General features: G+C 37.7%; 1 protein-coding gene across 1 annotated transcript in view; it reads left to right on the top strand.

Moving 5' to 3' along the window:
* Positions 1 to 362: 362 nt before the first annotated feature.
* EYA1 (EYA transcriptional coactivator and phosphatase 1) overlaps positions 363 to 19287 on the top strand; it is a 164709-nt gene continuing 145784 nt past the window's right edge. The window contains exons 1-2 of the mRNA XM_029923941.1: positions 363 to 406; positions 1889 to 2016. Of these exons, the coding sequence (XP_029779801.1) occupies positions 1893 to 2016 (124 nt within the window). The 5' untranslated portion in view covers positions 363 to 406; positions 1889 to 1892. The remainder of the gene's footprint in view (positions 407 to 1888; positions 2017 to 19287) is intronic.

Here is a 19287-nt window from a genome sequence, read left to right as displayed (position 1 = left end):
GCTAATAGCTATTTTTTTCCAAGCACCTTATCCAAGCTGCTGGGCAAGGCTGCTTTGCATGTTGATTGGGGGAGGGGTAATCCAGTTTGCAGCTGTCATAGGCCAGTGATGAATCACTATCCCGTCATTTGGCTGCCTTCCCCCTTGACAAGGGGAGGAGGAGGGTAGACCTGCAGAAGGAAACAGTGGAGAGACCTCAACTTAAAGACAATATGCCTTTCACTGCTGCAGTATCCTCCTTTTTCTCTTTTGGTTAAAAGAGAGCATTGTCGTCCTCAGCCATGTGCTCTGTATAATTAAGAGCTGACACTGAAGCAGAGTAACAACAGCTTCTAATTTCTTACCCCTGATCACAGGTGCAAACATCTCAAACCAGTTCAGATGTTGCTGTTTCCTCAAGTTGCAGGTAAGGATATTTGACATTTTTAGAGATTACCTTTCTGTGACCCATATCTATTTTTGTCTAGTATTTCTTAATTATTTCTATTAATAGCAACAGCCTCTGTTGGAAATTACTTAACAATTTGTGTGCGTGCGGGCTTGTAAAAAAATGTTAAGTATGTAGAAAGGGAATAGGAGCCTGGGTTTGAAAATGATTAGGGGCTATAGTTTCTGGTGTTAGGTAAACTGTGAATGTGTAATGTGAATTAGGAGAGAAAAGTTGGATTGCAAGCCATTTCTAGTTTGGATTTAGAAGATTGGGGAGTAAAAACTCACTTTAGAAGTTACATGGTGCATATGAAGCTGCTTTAAAAACTATTTACAGTCAGTTTAAATGCAACCTCTAAATTAAAATAACTAGCTTTTATTATCCTGGTAGGGGGGAGGGACACCCCCCTTTTTTTAGAAAAATACACAAGTTGAAAATAAAGTGAATGGGCCTTAGATTTAAAAAAAAAAATCAGCTGTCAGAAAACAAGGGTATCTAGGTGTGGTTTTAGTCACTTTAAACAAGCCCCCTCCTCTCTACTAATAGAATATTAAATATATATGGATAGTTCTGATATTGTGAAGATGAGGAGTGGCTTCTTTACCATAATTTTATAAAATAACTACTGAGTCCTATAACTTGGGGGGGAGTTAACTTTTTATATGGTAAAAATGCAAACTTGCAGCATTGACGCAGAATTGCCATTTCCCTGAATAAGGGACAGCTGAGGTGTTCCAAGCCCTAATGCTCACAGGGACGCCCTGTATGTGGGCCTTATCCCTTTTCAATTGGGCACACTGTGTGTAATCCACAGAGCAAACAAGTGAGCCGACATCATCATGTTTTAATGCTGCATGTGTTTCAAGGGAAACAGAGGAACAATTAAGCAGTTTGCCAGAGTAAACACGTGCATCAGGACTGTCTCTTTCCCTGTCACTGCACTATGGGCTCCAAGTGTTTTATTTGGTTTGGAGACCCATTAAATTACAATTGGGTGGTAAATTATAAGGGAGTACCTAGTGCTAATTTATGAAACAGATTCCATAGCAAGTGATTTTTTTTCCTTTTCTACCTGCTTACGTATTTGTCTTTTACAGAAATAACTCCTGGTTTTTTTTCAATATAAAAAGAAAAGCATGACTGCATTTTTTTTCTTTGAAAATTAAAATCAATGTAATTGTCTCATTGTGATTTGATGAGCTGTGTAAGAAAAAAAGATTTTCAAAGCCCCATGTGAATGTTTGGTTGGATAGGTAAGGCAAAGGACACCTTTGAGCACCACATGTTGGGAAAGCATGGTTCAAGTTAAAATGTCAGGTGAACTATTTGGAGTCTAAGAAAATAGATACAATGGGACTTTTGTGTGAATGTGTTTCGAAGGTGTCAAGTCGTTAGCGCATTAAATGCTAGTGTTATGAATTTGGTATATCTGTCACACGGAAGGCTTCTTGTCTTTAGGTCTATGGAAATGCAGGATCTAACCAGCCCGCATAGCCGTCTGAGTGGTAGTAGTGAATCCCCCAGTGGTCCCAAGCTCGATAACTCTCACAGAAATAGCAATTCCATGACTCCCAATGGCCCCGAAGGTGAGTGTTTGCCTTCTCGCTGTTTACTTTGCGCCTTGTGTCTTCGTCGGTGTACTCTGTTATTTGGGGGTTATGATTTCAGTTGTCAAACTCATGAAACTACTGTTCTATTTCCCATTTAGGTCATTTGACTTGAGAATCAGTATTCATCCTTCAGTTAAGAGCTGCACAGTATTAAATTATTATAACATTACACAGACTGGTTTTATTTGGTATAAATGTACACACACACACACACACACACACACAGTGCGTGCATAACATTTTTAACCTCTGAGTGGTTTTTGGCTTCTTGATCATTCTTCAGAGCACAGTATTAATTTGCATTGTTTTGTTCTCTGAGCAATGAAAATTTGGAATCACTTCCTTTACTTTCCCTTTTGATACTAAATATAACAAAATTTGTTTCAATGTAACAGTGGACTGGATTGTTTCTAAATACCAGTAAAATCGTGTGCCTAATGTTCTTGTGATTTTGACCATTAAAATATAAGCAAAAAACAAAACAAAATAAAAAAAACCACCCTTGTTTACAAATATACAACATTATTTGGGAGCTACTTGAAATTTATTTTCTTAAAGATTAAATAGTATACATTAAATAGTTGTGTTACAATTATTTTGTAAATTAATGTGTATTAATTATGTAAATTTTATGCAAATACCTATTTTAGTCCATATATTCCTGAGTCTAAACAAGTAAGTAAAGCTATCTGTATGTATCGTTAGCTGTTATGCACATTTATTTAGGTACTATGCATAATTTTAAAACTGTAACATAAGGATGTATTACATATTGTATTTATTCCTACTTTAGCCTATTGAAAATAGGCTTCCCACATGATATTTTTGCTTATTCCTTACTAAGCCTCAGGACCTTAATGAACTTAGAGCAGAAGTTTTACTAGAAGTTGAGTGAATGATCCAGGTTAGAATTCCATCCAGCCATAAACAAAACCCTTAGCCATCATTTCCCAGTCGCCATGGTGATCTTTTATCACAATTCTTAAAAATAAACAAAACTAAATGCCATATAATTTTGTGTTTGGTGCAGTATTCCAGCATGTATTGATGAAGCCTTTTGAAACTAGGAATGTTAGGAAATTTCTGATCATACAAAAAATATAAAGTGAATTGATTCTGATACTAGGTATCTTAATTTGTATACCAACAGTGATTATTTTTAATGTGTAAAATAGTCTGTATTTTTCTTTTTGAGTAAATAAATTCATTACCAGTGTTGATGGAAAAATGGGCACTGTCAAAAGTAGAAACTTTGCTGAAATAGCAAAAAAAAAAAAAAACCCAAAAAAACCCTCTGGATAAAGTGGCTCTTCATGACAAATTCTTCCCATTTTGATAGGCAGTCAAAAAGACATTGAAATTATTTTTAGGAAAGCAGTTCTAGTATGTAAGTAGATTTTATAGAGCAAATAAAAAAAGTCCTTTTTTCTCTCCTTTGGGAGTCAGCTTCAGGTGGAAGTGTGGCTGCCGTACAGTGTAGGTTGGGTGTGTGCAGCTGACTGTGGGTCCCTCGGCTGGCGGCCCAGACCTGTGGCCACTGACCGTAAGAAGGGGCCCCAGGCGCGAACCTTAAATAGTCCTCGTCAATGAAAAGTCCAAAAAAGATGATCATTTAACATCATCTTTAAGTTACTCTAAATCATTTTGCTAAATAGAGTTTCCCAATACGTATTGGTAGGAGTAATTATGAAATAATTATAGTTCACGTATGTATAAACCAATGAAATGGGGGTAAGGCATTGTCGTTTTGTTATCATCTACTGGCAGGTTGTCTCCTCGAAAATAAGAACCATGTAATATGGAGACAGAGTCTGTGTTGGGGACTGCCCCCTAGGAAGGCTTTGTGTGAATGATGTGTGGTTTGTTTTTTAAGGGCATGTGGGGTGATTATCTTTCTAACAGTTTACGTTTAATAGCTTGATCTCAGGCCCATATTCAGGAATATGTATTTTCCACCATTTTTGCATAAATGCTTCAAAATAATACAATATTTTAGGTAATTGTGGAATCTGCTGAGCCCCTCTGGCAAATACTTAGAAATTACTACTTAGCCAAAAAAAATTCTTAATTATCTTATGTTTTGGAAATGAAATTATTAGTCCTGTCTTAGACAAATGCAGTGACTCCTCTCCTTTTGTCTCCTGGGTGTGCTTTGTAAGGGTTATGGTAGTTGGAAAGTGAAGTTAGAAGATACCAATATAAAATAATTTCTCCAAAGAATGTAGGAAATTTTCATCAATCTGCTTGGAGATCCAGTTTTATGTTAGTATATAGTTTGGAAATATGGATCTAGACTTGCTCTGTGATCCACGTTCTGTGCCTGTTTAGAGGCAAACTCTATCAGAAAGTTCTGAGTTACTAGTAAGTTTGTGAATCGCTTCATTGAGCTGCTTCTGTGTCCATAACATGTTTGTTTCGTTACCCCCAGTCACCGCTAGAGGAGAGAAGCTTAAAGTTAGTGAGCTCCTAGTGTCTGGCAAGCTTCCATGGGATATAATCCTTATAGATTTTCCTAGTCCTTCTTTGAAAATCTAATTTTGAACTAGTACTGTTTGCCAATGAGTTAGAAGAATGAAAAACAAGAAATTCATTTAAATTTAAGAGAGTGTTTAAAGTATCAATCATCTCCCCCAACTCCATAACAGACATTTGTAGCTGTATATGCCATGATTTATATATAAGTGACTTCACTGCAACTGAGTGGAAGCTATTCTCCTTAATGAGGTCAACAACACTTCCATTGAGTTGACACAGTTGTTGGCTTTGCCCGCGTTTATATAGGTTGTCTTCTCAGAGCCATTTTTTACTTCCTGCCCCCACTTGTCCCTATAATGAGGCTAAGAAAACATGAAAATCTCCTGTATCAAAAACCATAACTTCATCTGAAGAACAAACAAGAAGGGAATGGAATGGAGAGGCCGAGAATATTAAGTTTCTTCTTAAGTCGGCTGCCAAATTATCATAAGACTCAATGTTTGTAGGTTCTGTACTCACAAGCTAGCGCCTATTTTCATGGTTCATCTAAGGGATAAAGACAGACAGACACAGAGCTTCAGCCTCAGATACTGGGCTTTTTTATTTCCCAGATGAAATGTTCTTCGGTTAGAATGGTTGTTTAATGTTTCATATTTCAAAAGTTTCAACTATTCATATTTTATATTCTATTCCAACCTCTCTGAGAATCGTTACCATAGTTAACTGTTGGTTTTGCGCAGTTTATAAATCTTGGAGATAGAAAGCATAGATAGGTAAAAATACAAAATAGCATAAATGAATGCTTGAGTTGCTCTGAAAAAAGCACTGTTGGATGTGATTGGTTTCCAAATGAATTAATAAATATTTTAGTTACTATTAAACAATTAAAACTTGATTTGGAGGAGACTAATGGATAGTTATGAAAACAGCAATTGTGGCTTTCTTTCATCTGTTTGGCCTATTTTGAGGGGCAGTTAGTCTTCCAAGACAGGATTGAATAGAAATTTCTTATTAGAAGAAATTATGTAACAGCATAATTTTTAAGATCTAGGCTTCTTGCTGGTGATGCTCACATTAGATCCGTAGTAAAGCACTGAATCTGAGAGGACTTCTAATGTGTGGATGTATGTGAAGCCTGTTGACGTCTGTGTGTGAGAAGTAATTGAGAACCTTCCTTTGGAAGGATCCAGGGCCGTAGCAGTAAAAGGGTTTTTATTTACGTACCTAATTAAGGCCTTGTTTGCAAAGCAGTGATTCTTTCCATCTTTGTTTTTTCTTGTTGTCTATTTCCATGGGAGCCTAAGATTGGTCAGTTCATATATTGCTAGTTTGAGTGTTTATTTTTGCTTGTCTGGGGATGAGGAGTGGGGAAGGGCAAAAAAGAAGTGTGAGCAAGTGGAACTAAGCGCTCTAATTCTGAGTTTTTGCTATTGTAAATTTAGATTGCACGTCAAAAAGAAGCTTAAACTGTCTTAAAGCAGATGTATTTGCCTTTAAGTGACAAAACACCAAAGGCAGTTGAAATCTTCACTACAAATAGGGTTTCAGGAATTCTGATGATAATTCAAATAGTAATTTTGAATTGCTGTATCAGATTTCCAAGATGATAAGAGATACAATCTTAAATTAGGTGGCTAAATTTTCTGCATTTTAAAATTTATTTAATTGTGCATTGCATATTTTAGGATGATAACCTAATTCAATTTTACAAATTTATATTATCCGAAGCTATTTTAAATGTTGCTTTATCGTTTCTACAAAGCTTAGAACACCAACAAATTCTCTGAATTTGTTTTTCTCACTGCAATTTGAATTTAGTAAAACAAAGTTATATCCAAACTAGAGTATTTTCAAGAAATCTTATTTATAAGAAATATGTAAACTGGAGTGAATGTGTATAAAATTATGGTTTGAGGCTGCATTTTAAAGGCTACATTTGTATATTTGTGGTCAAATATTATGTTATCAATAGAAACACAGTAATCTAATTTTATTATTGTTTACATTCTGCACATGACTTACTTTCTGGAAGATTAAGGGACATTGTGAGTAAAAGGATTTCTAAATGACATTTTAAAAATTTGTCTGTAGCCACATAACTGGTTTCTTTATAAATTTTTCTCCAGCAAAAGGAATGAAAGGATGAACAGAGTATTTTTAGAACTTAGTATTTGCCTATATTGTGTATGAGAATAGTTTCTACATGCCTGTTACTAATAAATAATAACGTTTATAAAGAACTTAATGTTAGTGTTTATGCTGACCATTCTCCCATGATTTGTTTCATTAATCTTCAGAAACTTCCTGACATTCCAGTGTAATGGTTAAGAGTCTGGGTTTGAATCCCAGCTCCACTATCTCCTAGCAGTGTTAGCTTCTGTTGGGCTCAGTGTCCTTATCTGTAAAATGGGAATAAGAGCAGCACTTCCACCAGGCTCGCCTTGAGGAGGATAAGCAAAAGCTGGAGCACACTTGGAACTTACTAATGCTCTGTATTTATTAACTTCTGTACCATATCTAGACAACAGGCACCTCTGTGGTACTATTACTGTTTCACATACAAGAAAACAGAGCCTTAGAAACTTCAATGCCAAGTTTAAAGGCACAGGGTTTATAAATGGTACCACTAATATCTGATCTAGTATTTGAATCAAGTTCTGTCTGAGTCCAGAGCCTGGGTTTTAAAATCACCGTGTTAGTCTGGAGAGAATACGTGATTCCCATCACCGGCCAGTGCCTTTTCTGATACCTTCCTACTGAACTCTGGTCTCTTCCCTGCCACGTGGATGCTTTCTTAACTGGAGAACACCATTCCCTAGCAAACAGTGGAGCTGCAAAATGATCTGTGGCAGAGGCTTTGATGACAATAGGACCTCATTATGAGGACACGTCCCCAGGGCAGTTATATTCTGGTCTGTAAGTTCTCCTACACATCAGTGTATGTGAGTTCTTGATGCCACGTGTGCACAGCCTATCTCATCAATAGGTTAAGTTTTAGGGGATTGTCTCTTACTAGTTTTCAAAGCTTTAGACTTAATTATAATTCCATCCGCCATCTCTTTATGTTAGGCTTCCCTGGGATCAAACAGAGATGGGAAGTCCTCTCTGCTTTTCATTAGAATAGTCATTATTATATGCACATTTGGATTGGGACTGTATTACTATGAAATTTAAAAAGCAGTCACAGTTTTGCTACTGCTCTCAGTAAGAATTTTCTGCCTCAGAAAATATTTTTGAGTGGATGGTAAATTTGGTCACATTTCTCTTCACTTTGAGAACCAGGTTATGCTAACTAAGCAAAGCTCAGAGAAGCAGCTTCAGTGGCATTTGTTGGGGGTTCCATACAGACAGCGGCTATGGAAGCCAGGATTTGGGAGCACGGGTGCTGTGTTCTCGGAGCAGCGAGTAGCTGTTCAGGTATTGTGACTGCAGGGCAGAGGATGGAGGGGTGGCATGTGTAGGGCCTTGCGTGTTGGCAGATGTACCATAGTTCATTATAAATAGCTTTCACAGGAAGAATCGGAACTCCAATGCTTATTGCCTGAAACTAGGGTCAGAGTATAGAATCAGGCTTCTTGATAAACTAACTCTATCTGTCCAGTATTCCCTTCTCCCAATACCTAAAAGCACAAGAGAATCAGAGTTCTATGGCCTCTCTCTCCTAGCTGGGCCAGAAGTTTGGTAGGATCAGAAATCTTCTAGCTCCCTTAGAACATCCTATGTTCTGGGAGATATTTCTGGTTTCCTCCAGGGAGATGTGTGAACCTTTAGTGACTGCTAGTATTTGGGCTACTTTTGAATCCTTCACTCATGGATTCTTTGCTTTTTTTTTTAATAAACATTTTTTAATGTTTATTCATTTTTTAGAGACAGAGAAACAGAACGGGTCGGGGAGGGGCAGAGAGAGAGAAGGAGACACAGAATCGGAAGCAGGCTCCAGGCTCCGAGCTGTCAGCACAGAGCCTGATGTGGGGCTCAAGCTCACAAACTGTGAGATCATGACCTGAGCTGAAGTTAGATGCCTAACCAACTGAGTCACCCAGGTGCAGCTGGATTCCTTGCTTGAAGTGATTCCTAATTTCTCTTGATGACCAAGGATGCCTTGGGGTGAGCTGCGTACAGATAGAGTGGGTGTCTGCGTGTGCCCACTGTGCTTATGTGGAGTAAAGTCTAAGAGTGATTCATTTTTCTCTTTTTGGCTCCAAATATACAATATGGTAGGGAGAAAAGACATAATTACAAGTTTTCCAATTTTATTTCGGGGTAAACAAGAACGTTATCTGACACATAGCTGTCTTCAGTGACTGCTGAATAAGCAAGGACTTGTGTCAAGCATTTACGTTAAGTTTTAGGCCCCCTTTATAAGTAAAAGGTTGTTGTTATGTTTGTGATAATTTGTTGGTTTTGCAGAATTTTTTAGTTTCATTTCATGTCTGAGACATCTCACTACATTGAAAAAGGTGGATGAGCTCTACCAAACACATTCCAAGCTGATTTGTTTATGTACCCCCTATAAGGCAAATTGGAAACTTTTTTATATGAAATGAATCAAAATCTAAAACGCTTGCCTATTTTATCATTGCATTGATTACTGATCAAGGGAATTATGAGTGGAAACAATACTTTTTAACAAAATGAGGACTGTGAAATGAATTGACTAAGTTCTTGCTGTTGAGCACATCCTTATGAACTAGCATGCTTCATTTATCTGTAGAAGAGTTAACTTTTATGTAACTAATTTCAGAGTTTAAATAGCATAGTACTGTGCTGAAGAAGGGATTCAAAGACATGTCAGGCTGATCTTAAAGCCCACATTCTTCACATTCTGAAACAGGCACTCCCTGGTAGCCAACTAACTTCGTCCTTACCAACATAATTTATCTGCCTTAAGATATTTCACATTACCCTGAGTAAGCGAGTGATTCATTGAAAGAAGTACAACATCCATTTATATGTGTGTTTCACTTAGTAGAGGCTCTAGGTTCCTTCAGGGCAAGGATAGCCTATTTCCTACTGTGTTCTCAGCATCTGGCAGAAGGGTTGGCAGTGACAAAGCAGTCAACACATGTTTGTTGAATGAATGGCCCATGCGACTAGGCAGATAATGCAGGTGAGTGATTATAAGAGACAAGCGTCATTCATTTTATGTAAAGGCACTAATAGATTCAATAAATATCTAAAGCCTGGTTTTCAAATTTTGACAATGATGATTTCATAGACCAATTTATATAGGGATTTCATAGGCCATCTATTCAGTGAACATCCATAGTCAACATGACTGCTGATTTTTACTTTGATCTGTAGTAACTGACTTGCATTTGACCTGTACTAATTAATTAATTAATGACAACTGCTGCTGTTGGACTTAATCGTATTAAGCAATGATGAAGCAACTTCCACATAGTCCAAGAAACAAATGAATTCTATAAAGATAAGGCAGTTAGGACTCTTAGTATCTTTACAAGATGGTAAGGAGTCATGATTGGAGGTGAACATTTTTTTTAATTAAAAAAAATTTAATGTTTGCTTATTTTTGAGAGAGAGAAAGAGAAAGGGCAAGGGCAAGGAAAGAGCAAAAAGAGAGGGAGACACAGAATCCAAAGCAGGCTCCAGGCTCTGAGCTGTCAGCACGGAGAGATTGATGTGGGACTCGAACTCATGAACCGTGAGATCATTACCTACGCCAAAGTCAGACACTTAACTGACTGAACCACTTCGGTGCTCCATGCATGGGAGGTGAACATTTTAAAAGTGAGGGAAAATTCTGGGGCACCTGGTGGCTCAGTCCATTAAGTTTCTGACTTTGGCTCAGGTTGTGATCTCAGAGTTGGTGAGTTTGAGCCCCACATTAGGCTCTGTACTGTTAGTGCACTGTTGGGATTCTCTCCCGCTGCTCCCCTGCCTACATGTGTGCTCTAGTTCATGCTCACTTGCTCTCAAACTAAATTTAAAAACTTAAATGTGAAGAAAAATGGCAAGGACAAGGATATATACATACTGCAGTGAAAAATCTCTACATATATGTAAGATAAGAATATACATCACACTGTATATCCACCATTGCATTGTTCATTCATTCAACAAAGATTTCATGATTTGTGTCTAGAAATGTACCAAGTATCATCTTGCCAAGGAGAAGTTTACAGTCTGCTATGATTTGCAGACCTATAATCAGATGACCACTGTACTTTATGACAAGAGCTATATTATGCAGAGAGGTGGGGACCTAATTATGACTGGGGTGATCGAAAATGGTTTCCGCATGCAGGTAATAGTTAAACTGAGTCTTTAGGACCAGGTAGAAAAACACTGGGTGCCAAGCCAGGAAGGAAGGAAGAGCATGGATTGTTCAGCTGTATGTAGCAAAGACATCCCTAATCCTGGGGGTGGGGTGTGTGTGTGTGTGTGTGTGTGTGTGTGTGTGTGTGTGTGTGTGTTTGGAGAGGGACATGTACACAGTGCATGTGTGATGGATAAGATAGTAATCATCCAAAGCAGATGAGGAAGGAGCTTCCGTATGAGGTTTAGGAGTTTGAATTCAATCCTGGGGCAGCTGGATGACTTGGAGGCTCACGAACAGGAGAATGATATGATGGAGTCTACGCTTCAGAAATACATCGAATGGTATTTTGAAACTGTATTCAAGGGATGGTGAGTGGTGAGAAAAGATTCTGGGTGAAAAGCTATGAGGACCTTTTTGTCTGAACTAATGTACTTATTTATACACTATTAGTACAAATTTACATCTAATGCTTACCTTCAGTGGGGTATGCATAGTACTAAAAATACAGAAAAGCAGTATTGCATGGTGGTGAGAACATGAGTTTCGCAGTCAGGCTACCTCTGGCTAAAAGAAAATCGTGGCTTTGCTATTGACTAACCATGTAATGTGTTTGAGAGGCAGCAGAGCAGGGGTTTGAGAGGGGACCCTGCAGCAATGCTGTCAGCTCTGCACTCGCCAGTGAGCTAATGTGACCTGAATACTCATGGAACTGCTCTGTGCCTCAACTTCCCGATCTGCAAGATGAAGATAATAACAGTACCTGCCTGGCGTGCTTGGGGGGCTCAGTTAGTTAAGCATCCAACTCTTGATTTTGGCTCAGGTCATGATCTCATAGTTTGTGATTGAGCTCTGCAGAGCCGCATATCTGGCTCTGCCCTGAAAGTGTGGAGCCTGCTTGAGGTTCTCTCTCTCTGTCTCTGTCTCTGTCTCCTTTCACTGCCCCTCCCCTACTTATGCAGGCATGCGCTATCTCTCAAAATAAATAAATAAACTTAAAAAAATAATAGTGCCTACCTGTAGGGTTGCAAAGATGGTTAAATTAATTGGTAAAGCACTTAGAACACAATGTGACTCCTAGGAAGTGCTTAATATTTATTGGTTATTATTATTACCATGATGATGATCATCATCTGTTATCTCTGAACCTCTGCATTCTCCATTGTAAAATGGAGATTGTAGTTTTATCATGGTATTATAGCAATATCTACTTAAAATACTAAGCATAGTCACTAATACCTATTATATGTGTTCAACAAATAGCTATTATTAAATAATTATAAATGTTCCATTAAAAATATCTCCTGGGACCGGCTGCCGGGTTTCCATGGGAGGAAGAGGATATTTTCTCTCCTCTGATGTCCCTCACATTGTCTAATGGCTGTTGCAGGTACTCTGAGTACCTGGCCTACTTCATAAGTACTTGCTCACTTGATACACAATAAAGGTAGGGTTGATGTCTGAGTATTCCTGCAAATTGGTGAAGAATGGGGAAATCCAGGGGAAAAGCATAATCTGAGATGTAAGTTTGGCAGGTTGATTACGTTCTAGGCACGTAGACCACTTTTCCAGATTGATGTGATTGAGGGTCTGAGTCTGAGCCAGCTCAGCTGCTTCCAATCTTCACACACTAGTTTGTTTTACCATCCGCGAATGTGCAGCACACATTGATACACTTTTGTTCAATGCCCTGGTATTCTGGGACTTTTCCTATGGCTGTGCCGTTTTTGCTGATTGTTCAGATTTCCATCAGAGCAATGATTCAGGATGATAAAGGCCTAATTAGAAAATGTTTGACTTTTTACTTTTCAAAGATCTCAGGAAGGCTATGCTATGGTAAAGCAAAGAAATGTGAAACCAGTTGTGTGACCTTAGGCTCGTTTTGTAAACACCTTTAAACTGCAGTTTCCTCATCTCTGAAATGTGACAGTTATAATCGTTCATAAAGTTGCCATGAGGAGCCAAGGAGGTATTGCTTGTAAAGTGCTTAGCATAATGTCTGACATAGAGTAAGTTTTCAATAAGCATATATTTCTATTGAAATTCTTCCTTTTTTATTCTAAAGTTCTACTGAAATATTGCCTAGATCAATAATTGAAAATGCTCTAATTCTTTTCTTAATTTTTTAAAATGTTTTTTGTTTATTTTTGAGAGCAGGGGAGGGTCAGAGAGAGAGGGAGATACAGAATCTGAAGCTGGTTCCAGGCTCTGAGCTGTCAGCACAGAGCCCAACATGGGGCTCAAACCCATGAGCCGTGAGATCATGACCTGAGCCAAAGCTGGACGCTTAACCAACTGAGCCACCTAGGTGCCCCGAGAATGTTCTAATTCTTAATATAAGGGCAATCTTTTTGTACTGTTGGGCCATGCTTCCATTTGTATCACAAGCTAAAAATAGTTAGATCCCAATTTGGAATCTAAATGTAGGGATCTGTTAAAAGTCATTAAATGGCACATTTCAGGTTTGTGTACTTCATTATATATGAATTTTAGTTAACAGAAAAAAGAAACAGAAGCAATTATGAATTCTAGCCAGTAGTATAAATGGTAAAGTATTGAGGAAAAATATATTGTGTATGCAACTTATTTTAAAACGTAGGGAAAATAAGATAGTTTTTATAAGAAATAGGTATGGATAAGTAAATATTGTAATATGTTAATTGTGGGATTGAAGCAGTTGGTTTATGGCTATTCCCTTTATACTTCTAACTTTTCTAGATGTATGAAAAGTGTTATAATAAAATACTGGTGAAAAAAGTGAGCCTACAATACTTAGGAAGGAAACATTTGTTTATTTTTCATAAAGAGTTATTCCAGATTTGAAGAGAAATACATAGAAGTATACAATATTACTGCTGACTTAAGGAGCTCACAGTGTTGGTGGGGGAGATGACTTTTCGAAAGTTTAGGCAGATTTACATTCCCACCAGCAGTAAAAAAAAATTAATAAATAAAAATAAAAAATAATAAAAAATATAAATAAGTTCTAAGTTTAAAAAAAAGTTTAGGCAAAACTAAAAGATCGTAATATGTCAATTGGATTATGAAGTTGAGAATTTTCCATGTGTGACTTTCTAATCTCCAGGAGCGGTAAAGCCAGTACTAAGGTCAGCAAATTCTTCTGTGCAAAAAGCATTGTCTGTAGGATGAGGAAATCAATAGGCCATGTATAGATTTCTCTTCACCCGGGACTTTCTATTTATTAAAATACACATTTTCATGTCTGAAACTTCACAGTAGGTTTTTGACATTATGCCCTTTCTCAATCAACAGATTAAAAGTTAGACTGTCATTCGTGTTCTGAAATATTTTGGTGTTAGAAAGAGAGCTTCATTCTCAAGAAGGTTAGAAGCCACTGATCCAAACAAAAGTGCTCTCATAGTTTGGAAAAAAGAGCTCTTGAGCTTGCTGAGGTCTGGCTAGGCTTCAAGGAGATGGAATCTGAGCTGAGTGTTGGGAAATGGGTAGAATTTGAATAGGTTGAGAAGAGATGGAATGCATTCTAAATGAGGGACCAATCTGAACAAAGGTAGGATAGTTTAGGAGACTGTGAGGAGACTAGTTCAGCTGAAGAAGGAATCGATAGTAGATAAGGTTGGAAGGGTCAGCTGGAGGGAACTGTGGAAGACTCGGAAAACTAGACTGAGGAATTTGGACTTCATCCTGGAGCCAGTAGAGAAGCCACAGAATATTTTGAGCAAGGGATTGATATGGTGAAAGTGTTTTAGGTATTAATCTGGCAGCAATTTCAAGGATAGATTGGAATGGAGGCGAGATGAACAGTAGTACGGAGGCTCATGCCGTCTGCCCAGATTTAATGTGCCAGGCATCTGAGCCAGTGTGGCAAGAATGAGACTTGCAGAAAAGGAAAGTGAAGTTTCAGGAGACATCTCAACGGAGCCTTAACTCATTTCCCATGTGGTGTTTCTTTTACTAAAAGGAGTCAATGAGTCTGGACCCCTGCAGAAGCCATGTACAGGGCTGTGCCGATAGGATACACGCGCCTCACTTCCTGTGAACGGCAAGTTTTAAACTTGCTATCGACTAACATTTCTTATTGGCCATGTATACACTCAAGTTCTTATTTGTCTATACGTGTTGATTTGATTTTCATAAGGTCTTATGAGGTATATTTTGAAAACCTAATATTTTTCTACCTTCTTTTAAGCAAAAGAGGATGACTCTAACTTTAAAAAATTTGGAGGCATGATCATCGGAGGCCAGACTATAGAGCCAATATTCACATGTAAAGGCACACCTCATTTTCCAAATGGGAACTAAGGGAAAAAACACTTGTTTTTGTTTGGATCTATACGTTGTTAGTAAAGAACAAATAGTTAAATGGCTACTTCGAATATTTAAGGTATTAATTTAATTCTATGTCTTTAAAGTGTCCTATAAAATTTATAAACTTACAAATATTACTATTTCCCACTTTCATATTTCATGTAATAATTTTACTCATTCTCTTCACATAGGCATTTGCTGTCCCTTACTGCTACCTTTTTCAGTCATTTGACATAGTTTTTAAAGACTTACATTTCTACTTCTGCCTCAGGTTTGAGTAAGAGTACTCATTAAATCTGTGTGTGATTTTGCCATTGAGTCCAAATGATAACATAATATTATGGTGGTTGTGCATTTATTGTGTCCTACAAGTTTATATCTGTTATCTGTATAGCATAGTCTTGTGCAATGTTAACTTTGACAAGAGTTCTTTTAAGGCCTATTTATAGCATAGCTAAGATTTGCTTTTAAGTGGCTATGCCTCCTGCATTATTATTAAATCCATGTAGTTTATCGCTCTTCTGAGAGACCCAAGCAGGGTCCTCTTTGAATAAACAAAAATTCCAGTGGTTGATACTGTTTTATGTTAGTGTGTCTTCTCTAAAGAGTACTTTACTTACTGACATGTGTCCTGTAAGTAAGTGAGAGGTTTTATAAGCACCTGCATGTAAGTTGATTGAGTGATAATTAGGGAGGAATAAAATGTCCTCTTATGTCTAAGGATGTATAGTATTGTTAAATGCCCTGTGCAGTGTGCCTAGTAGTATGAAGTCAATTGTAAGGCAGTTGTACATTTTTACCTTTATCTATTCCCTCAGTGAATATTGAGATCCAACTATGTGTCACGCATTGAATTAAGTTCTTTCTTACCGTAAAGACATTTATAACATATTAAAATCGATAAGACAGAAATGTAAAATGAGGTAGAGTAGGATGCATTTTCTAAAGGAGGTATAAACTCATATTTAGTAGCTCATGGAAAAGAAAAATCAGTCTTGAGTAGTAGGTCAGGCAAGATTTAAAAAGCAGATATGACTTTGGTTGAACTTTGAAGGAACTGTGTGATTTAGTTAGATGGAGATTTATAGAATGTTTAATGTTGGAGGAAAAGGCATTAGCAAAACCATAGGCTTGAGGATGCATTAAGCATCTCAGTAGGCCAGTTTGGTTTAAATGTTGACTGTATAGAGATCTGTGATTCATGACCTGTAACATGAGATAATGGTGTCACACAGAAAAGTTAAGACAATTGGATATAACCATGATGCATTTTTGTAATACTTTTATTCTTGTTACTATTTGTTAAATAGGGAAGTAAAGCCAAAAAAAAAAAAAACAGCTTAGTGTTAGAGTGGGGATGGGGGCTTAAAAACCTAATAAAAGGATGTAACTTAACAGCTTGTTTCAGGAGGACATGGAGAGGCAAAGACCTCAGAGCAAGGAGTGACTCACTCAGATCTACGTTATGGAGAGATCAGTATCTCTGCTCAAAGTAGAAAGAGCAGGAACTTTTACAGGAATATAGACATAAGATAATTTGGATAGTGGCTATAAAATCAGCAGGAAGATGATTGGGAAAGATTATAATAGAGTGGTGGCAATTATAGATGTGGCAATAGAGTGTGAGGAGAGGGGATCTGGGAGAAACTGGAGTGAGAAGGCACTTTGAGTCACGACCATTACAAAGGGCCAAGATGAAGATTTTATGGTGGAGCAGATTGAGTTTGACCCTGATCCAGGAGAGGGCGTCGTGTCATTGGGATGTGGTCCCCATGAAAAAGATGTGCAGGTAGAGATTTGGGAGTCATGTACGTGAAGATGATTTTTCAAATGTGTGGCAAGGAAACACTAGAGAAGTAGGGAAGAATCGCATAGAATTATAAAACCGCAGAGCAGACAAAGAAAAAATCCAGAGAACAAGATAGATACAAGGGGGAAACAGGGGAATGTTGCTGTGTTGTGTTCGTCAGTGACAAAAAGAGGGTCAGAGGAAAGCCCATTCTGTGAAAGAATTAAGAAAAATCAGAATTGGGAGAAGTTAGACCTGGGCAAATAGGAAAGTCCTTTTAATAAAATAGCAGCTATAAAGAAAGGGATGATGGAAAGGACTAAAGAGAGAGTAGATGATCCAGATTTGAAGGTAAATTTGTAGGAAACTTGGTGATGAGAAAAGGGAGAGAGGTCTCATGGTTGAGAAAAGACTTCTAAAAATTAAGAGAAACCTTCTTTTTTATTAAAGTATAGTGGACACATAATGTTACACGTTTCAGGTGTACAACATAGTGTTTCGACAAGTCTCTAGGGTATGCTGTGCTCCCCGCTAGTGTAGCTGCCATTTGTGATGACACAACACTGTCACCGCACCAGTGATTGTATTCCTTGTGCTGTACTCTATTCCTCTGACTTATTCATTCCACAACTGGAACCCTTTATTTCCCACACCCCTTCATCCATTTTGTGCACGTGCCCATCTCCCCCCTCTGGCAACCATCCATTTGTTCTCTGTATTTATAGGTCTATTTCTGCTTTTTGTTTTTCTTTTTGTTTTTTAGATTTCACATATAAATGAAATCAAATATTTGTCTTTCTCTTACTTATTTCACTTAGCATAATACCCTCTAGGTCCATCCATGTTGTCTCAAATGGCGAGATCTCATCTTTTTTTTCCCTAATATACACATATATGTATTCATATTATGCAGTTTTTATGTGTGTGTGTATATATATATATATATATACATATATATATATGTATAACACATATCGCATCTTCCTTATCCATTCATCTATCCTTGGACACTTGGGTTGCTTCCATATCTTGACTATTATAAATAATGCTTCAATAAACATAGGAGTACCCTATTTAGTGTTTTTGTTTTCTTTGGGTAAATACTCAGATGTGGAATTACTTGATCCTATGGTATTTCTATTTTTAGTTTTTTGAGAAACTCTCCTACTGCTTTCCACAGTGGCTGCACCAGTTTAGATTCACACCAACAGTGCACAAGTGTTCCCTGTTCCCATATCCTTACCAGCACTTGTTACTAGTCTTTCTGATTCTAGGCATCTGACAAGTATAAGGTGATATCTCAGACTTGTCGGTCTTTGTCAGTAGAAGAGAATATCCTCTTGAGACGGAATTATTGAGGAGTCTGGGAGATCACATAATGGAGTTTTGTTGCAAAGGAGGTATGGAAGTGGCACCAAGAATAAAAGTATAACATGTTAAAACGTACTACAGGAAAGGAATCCTCCACTGAGATTAATCAGGAAGAAACTGAAAGATGTTGCATGAAGATCATGGAAAGATTTATTGTAGTTTTACCATTCTTTATGAAATCGTTGGTTTGTGCATGTACTGAAGAGGATGGGGTATGAGGTGAGTACTGGGGGCTTGAGGTGGGTGGAAAAGACTCTGTAGAAACTATTTCAGGCACAATAAATATAAAAGGGATTGTCAAGCAAAAGGATGACCCAAAAGAACATGGAAAGCATACATTTTAGAAAATTTGGTCAGTAGGTGAATTGTGGCTTCATCTTCCATGCTCAACAATTCAGAACAGCAGTTGAAGAATGAAAAACAAGGGCTTGCCAAAGCTAGGATTAAAGCCTGGGGGCGGAAAAAAAAAAAGAAAAGAAAATCCTTGGATAAGCAAGATGACACAGGACTCTAAGGTAGAAGCTCTTGGTTCTCGACTGGGCAGGTGAAGTTGGAAAGACAGGACCTTCTCATGAGCAAGTCTAGTACCAATGCACAAATGAAAAAAATGTGGTGTTTCTTGGAGATAATGCAATTCTAGGCAGTGGTGTAGCTGAATCCTTCAATAACCAAAATGAAATGAAGGTAAATCTCACTGAGAGAGAAGAGATGAAGGAATCATAACGAGTAGTAGAAGGATGGTGGACTTGATGCTCTTGATCATTATAGTAGGAAACAAAATAGAGAGGAAGACCAAGTGTACACCAAGAAAAGATAAGGAGTGCTATTATAGTTTAGGAAAAAGTGCTCATATTACAAAATATGCTTAGACACTGCTGCTCACCTGGGCAGATTGTTTATAACACAGAGGTTGGCTCCTAGTCCAGTAGGCAGGGAGGGCTCTCCTTTGGTAGTGAAGTTACTTTAACTGTTCTCTTAATTTATAGTAAACATTTACTTAACCAAATGGAGTCAATTCTTGTGTCCTCTGACCAGCCTGTCATCT

This window comes from Suricata suricatta, chromosome 15 (genome assembly GCF_006229205.1).
Source record: "Suricata suricatta isolate VVHF042 chromosome 15, meerkat_22Aug2017_6uvM2_HiC, whole genome shotgun sequence".
Classification (NCBI taxonomy): Eukaryota; Metazoa; Chordata; class Mammalia; order Carnivora; family Herpestidae; genus Suricata; species Suricata suricatta.
This window is presented reverse-complemented; position numbering and strand designations above follow the sequence as displayed.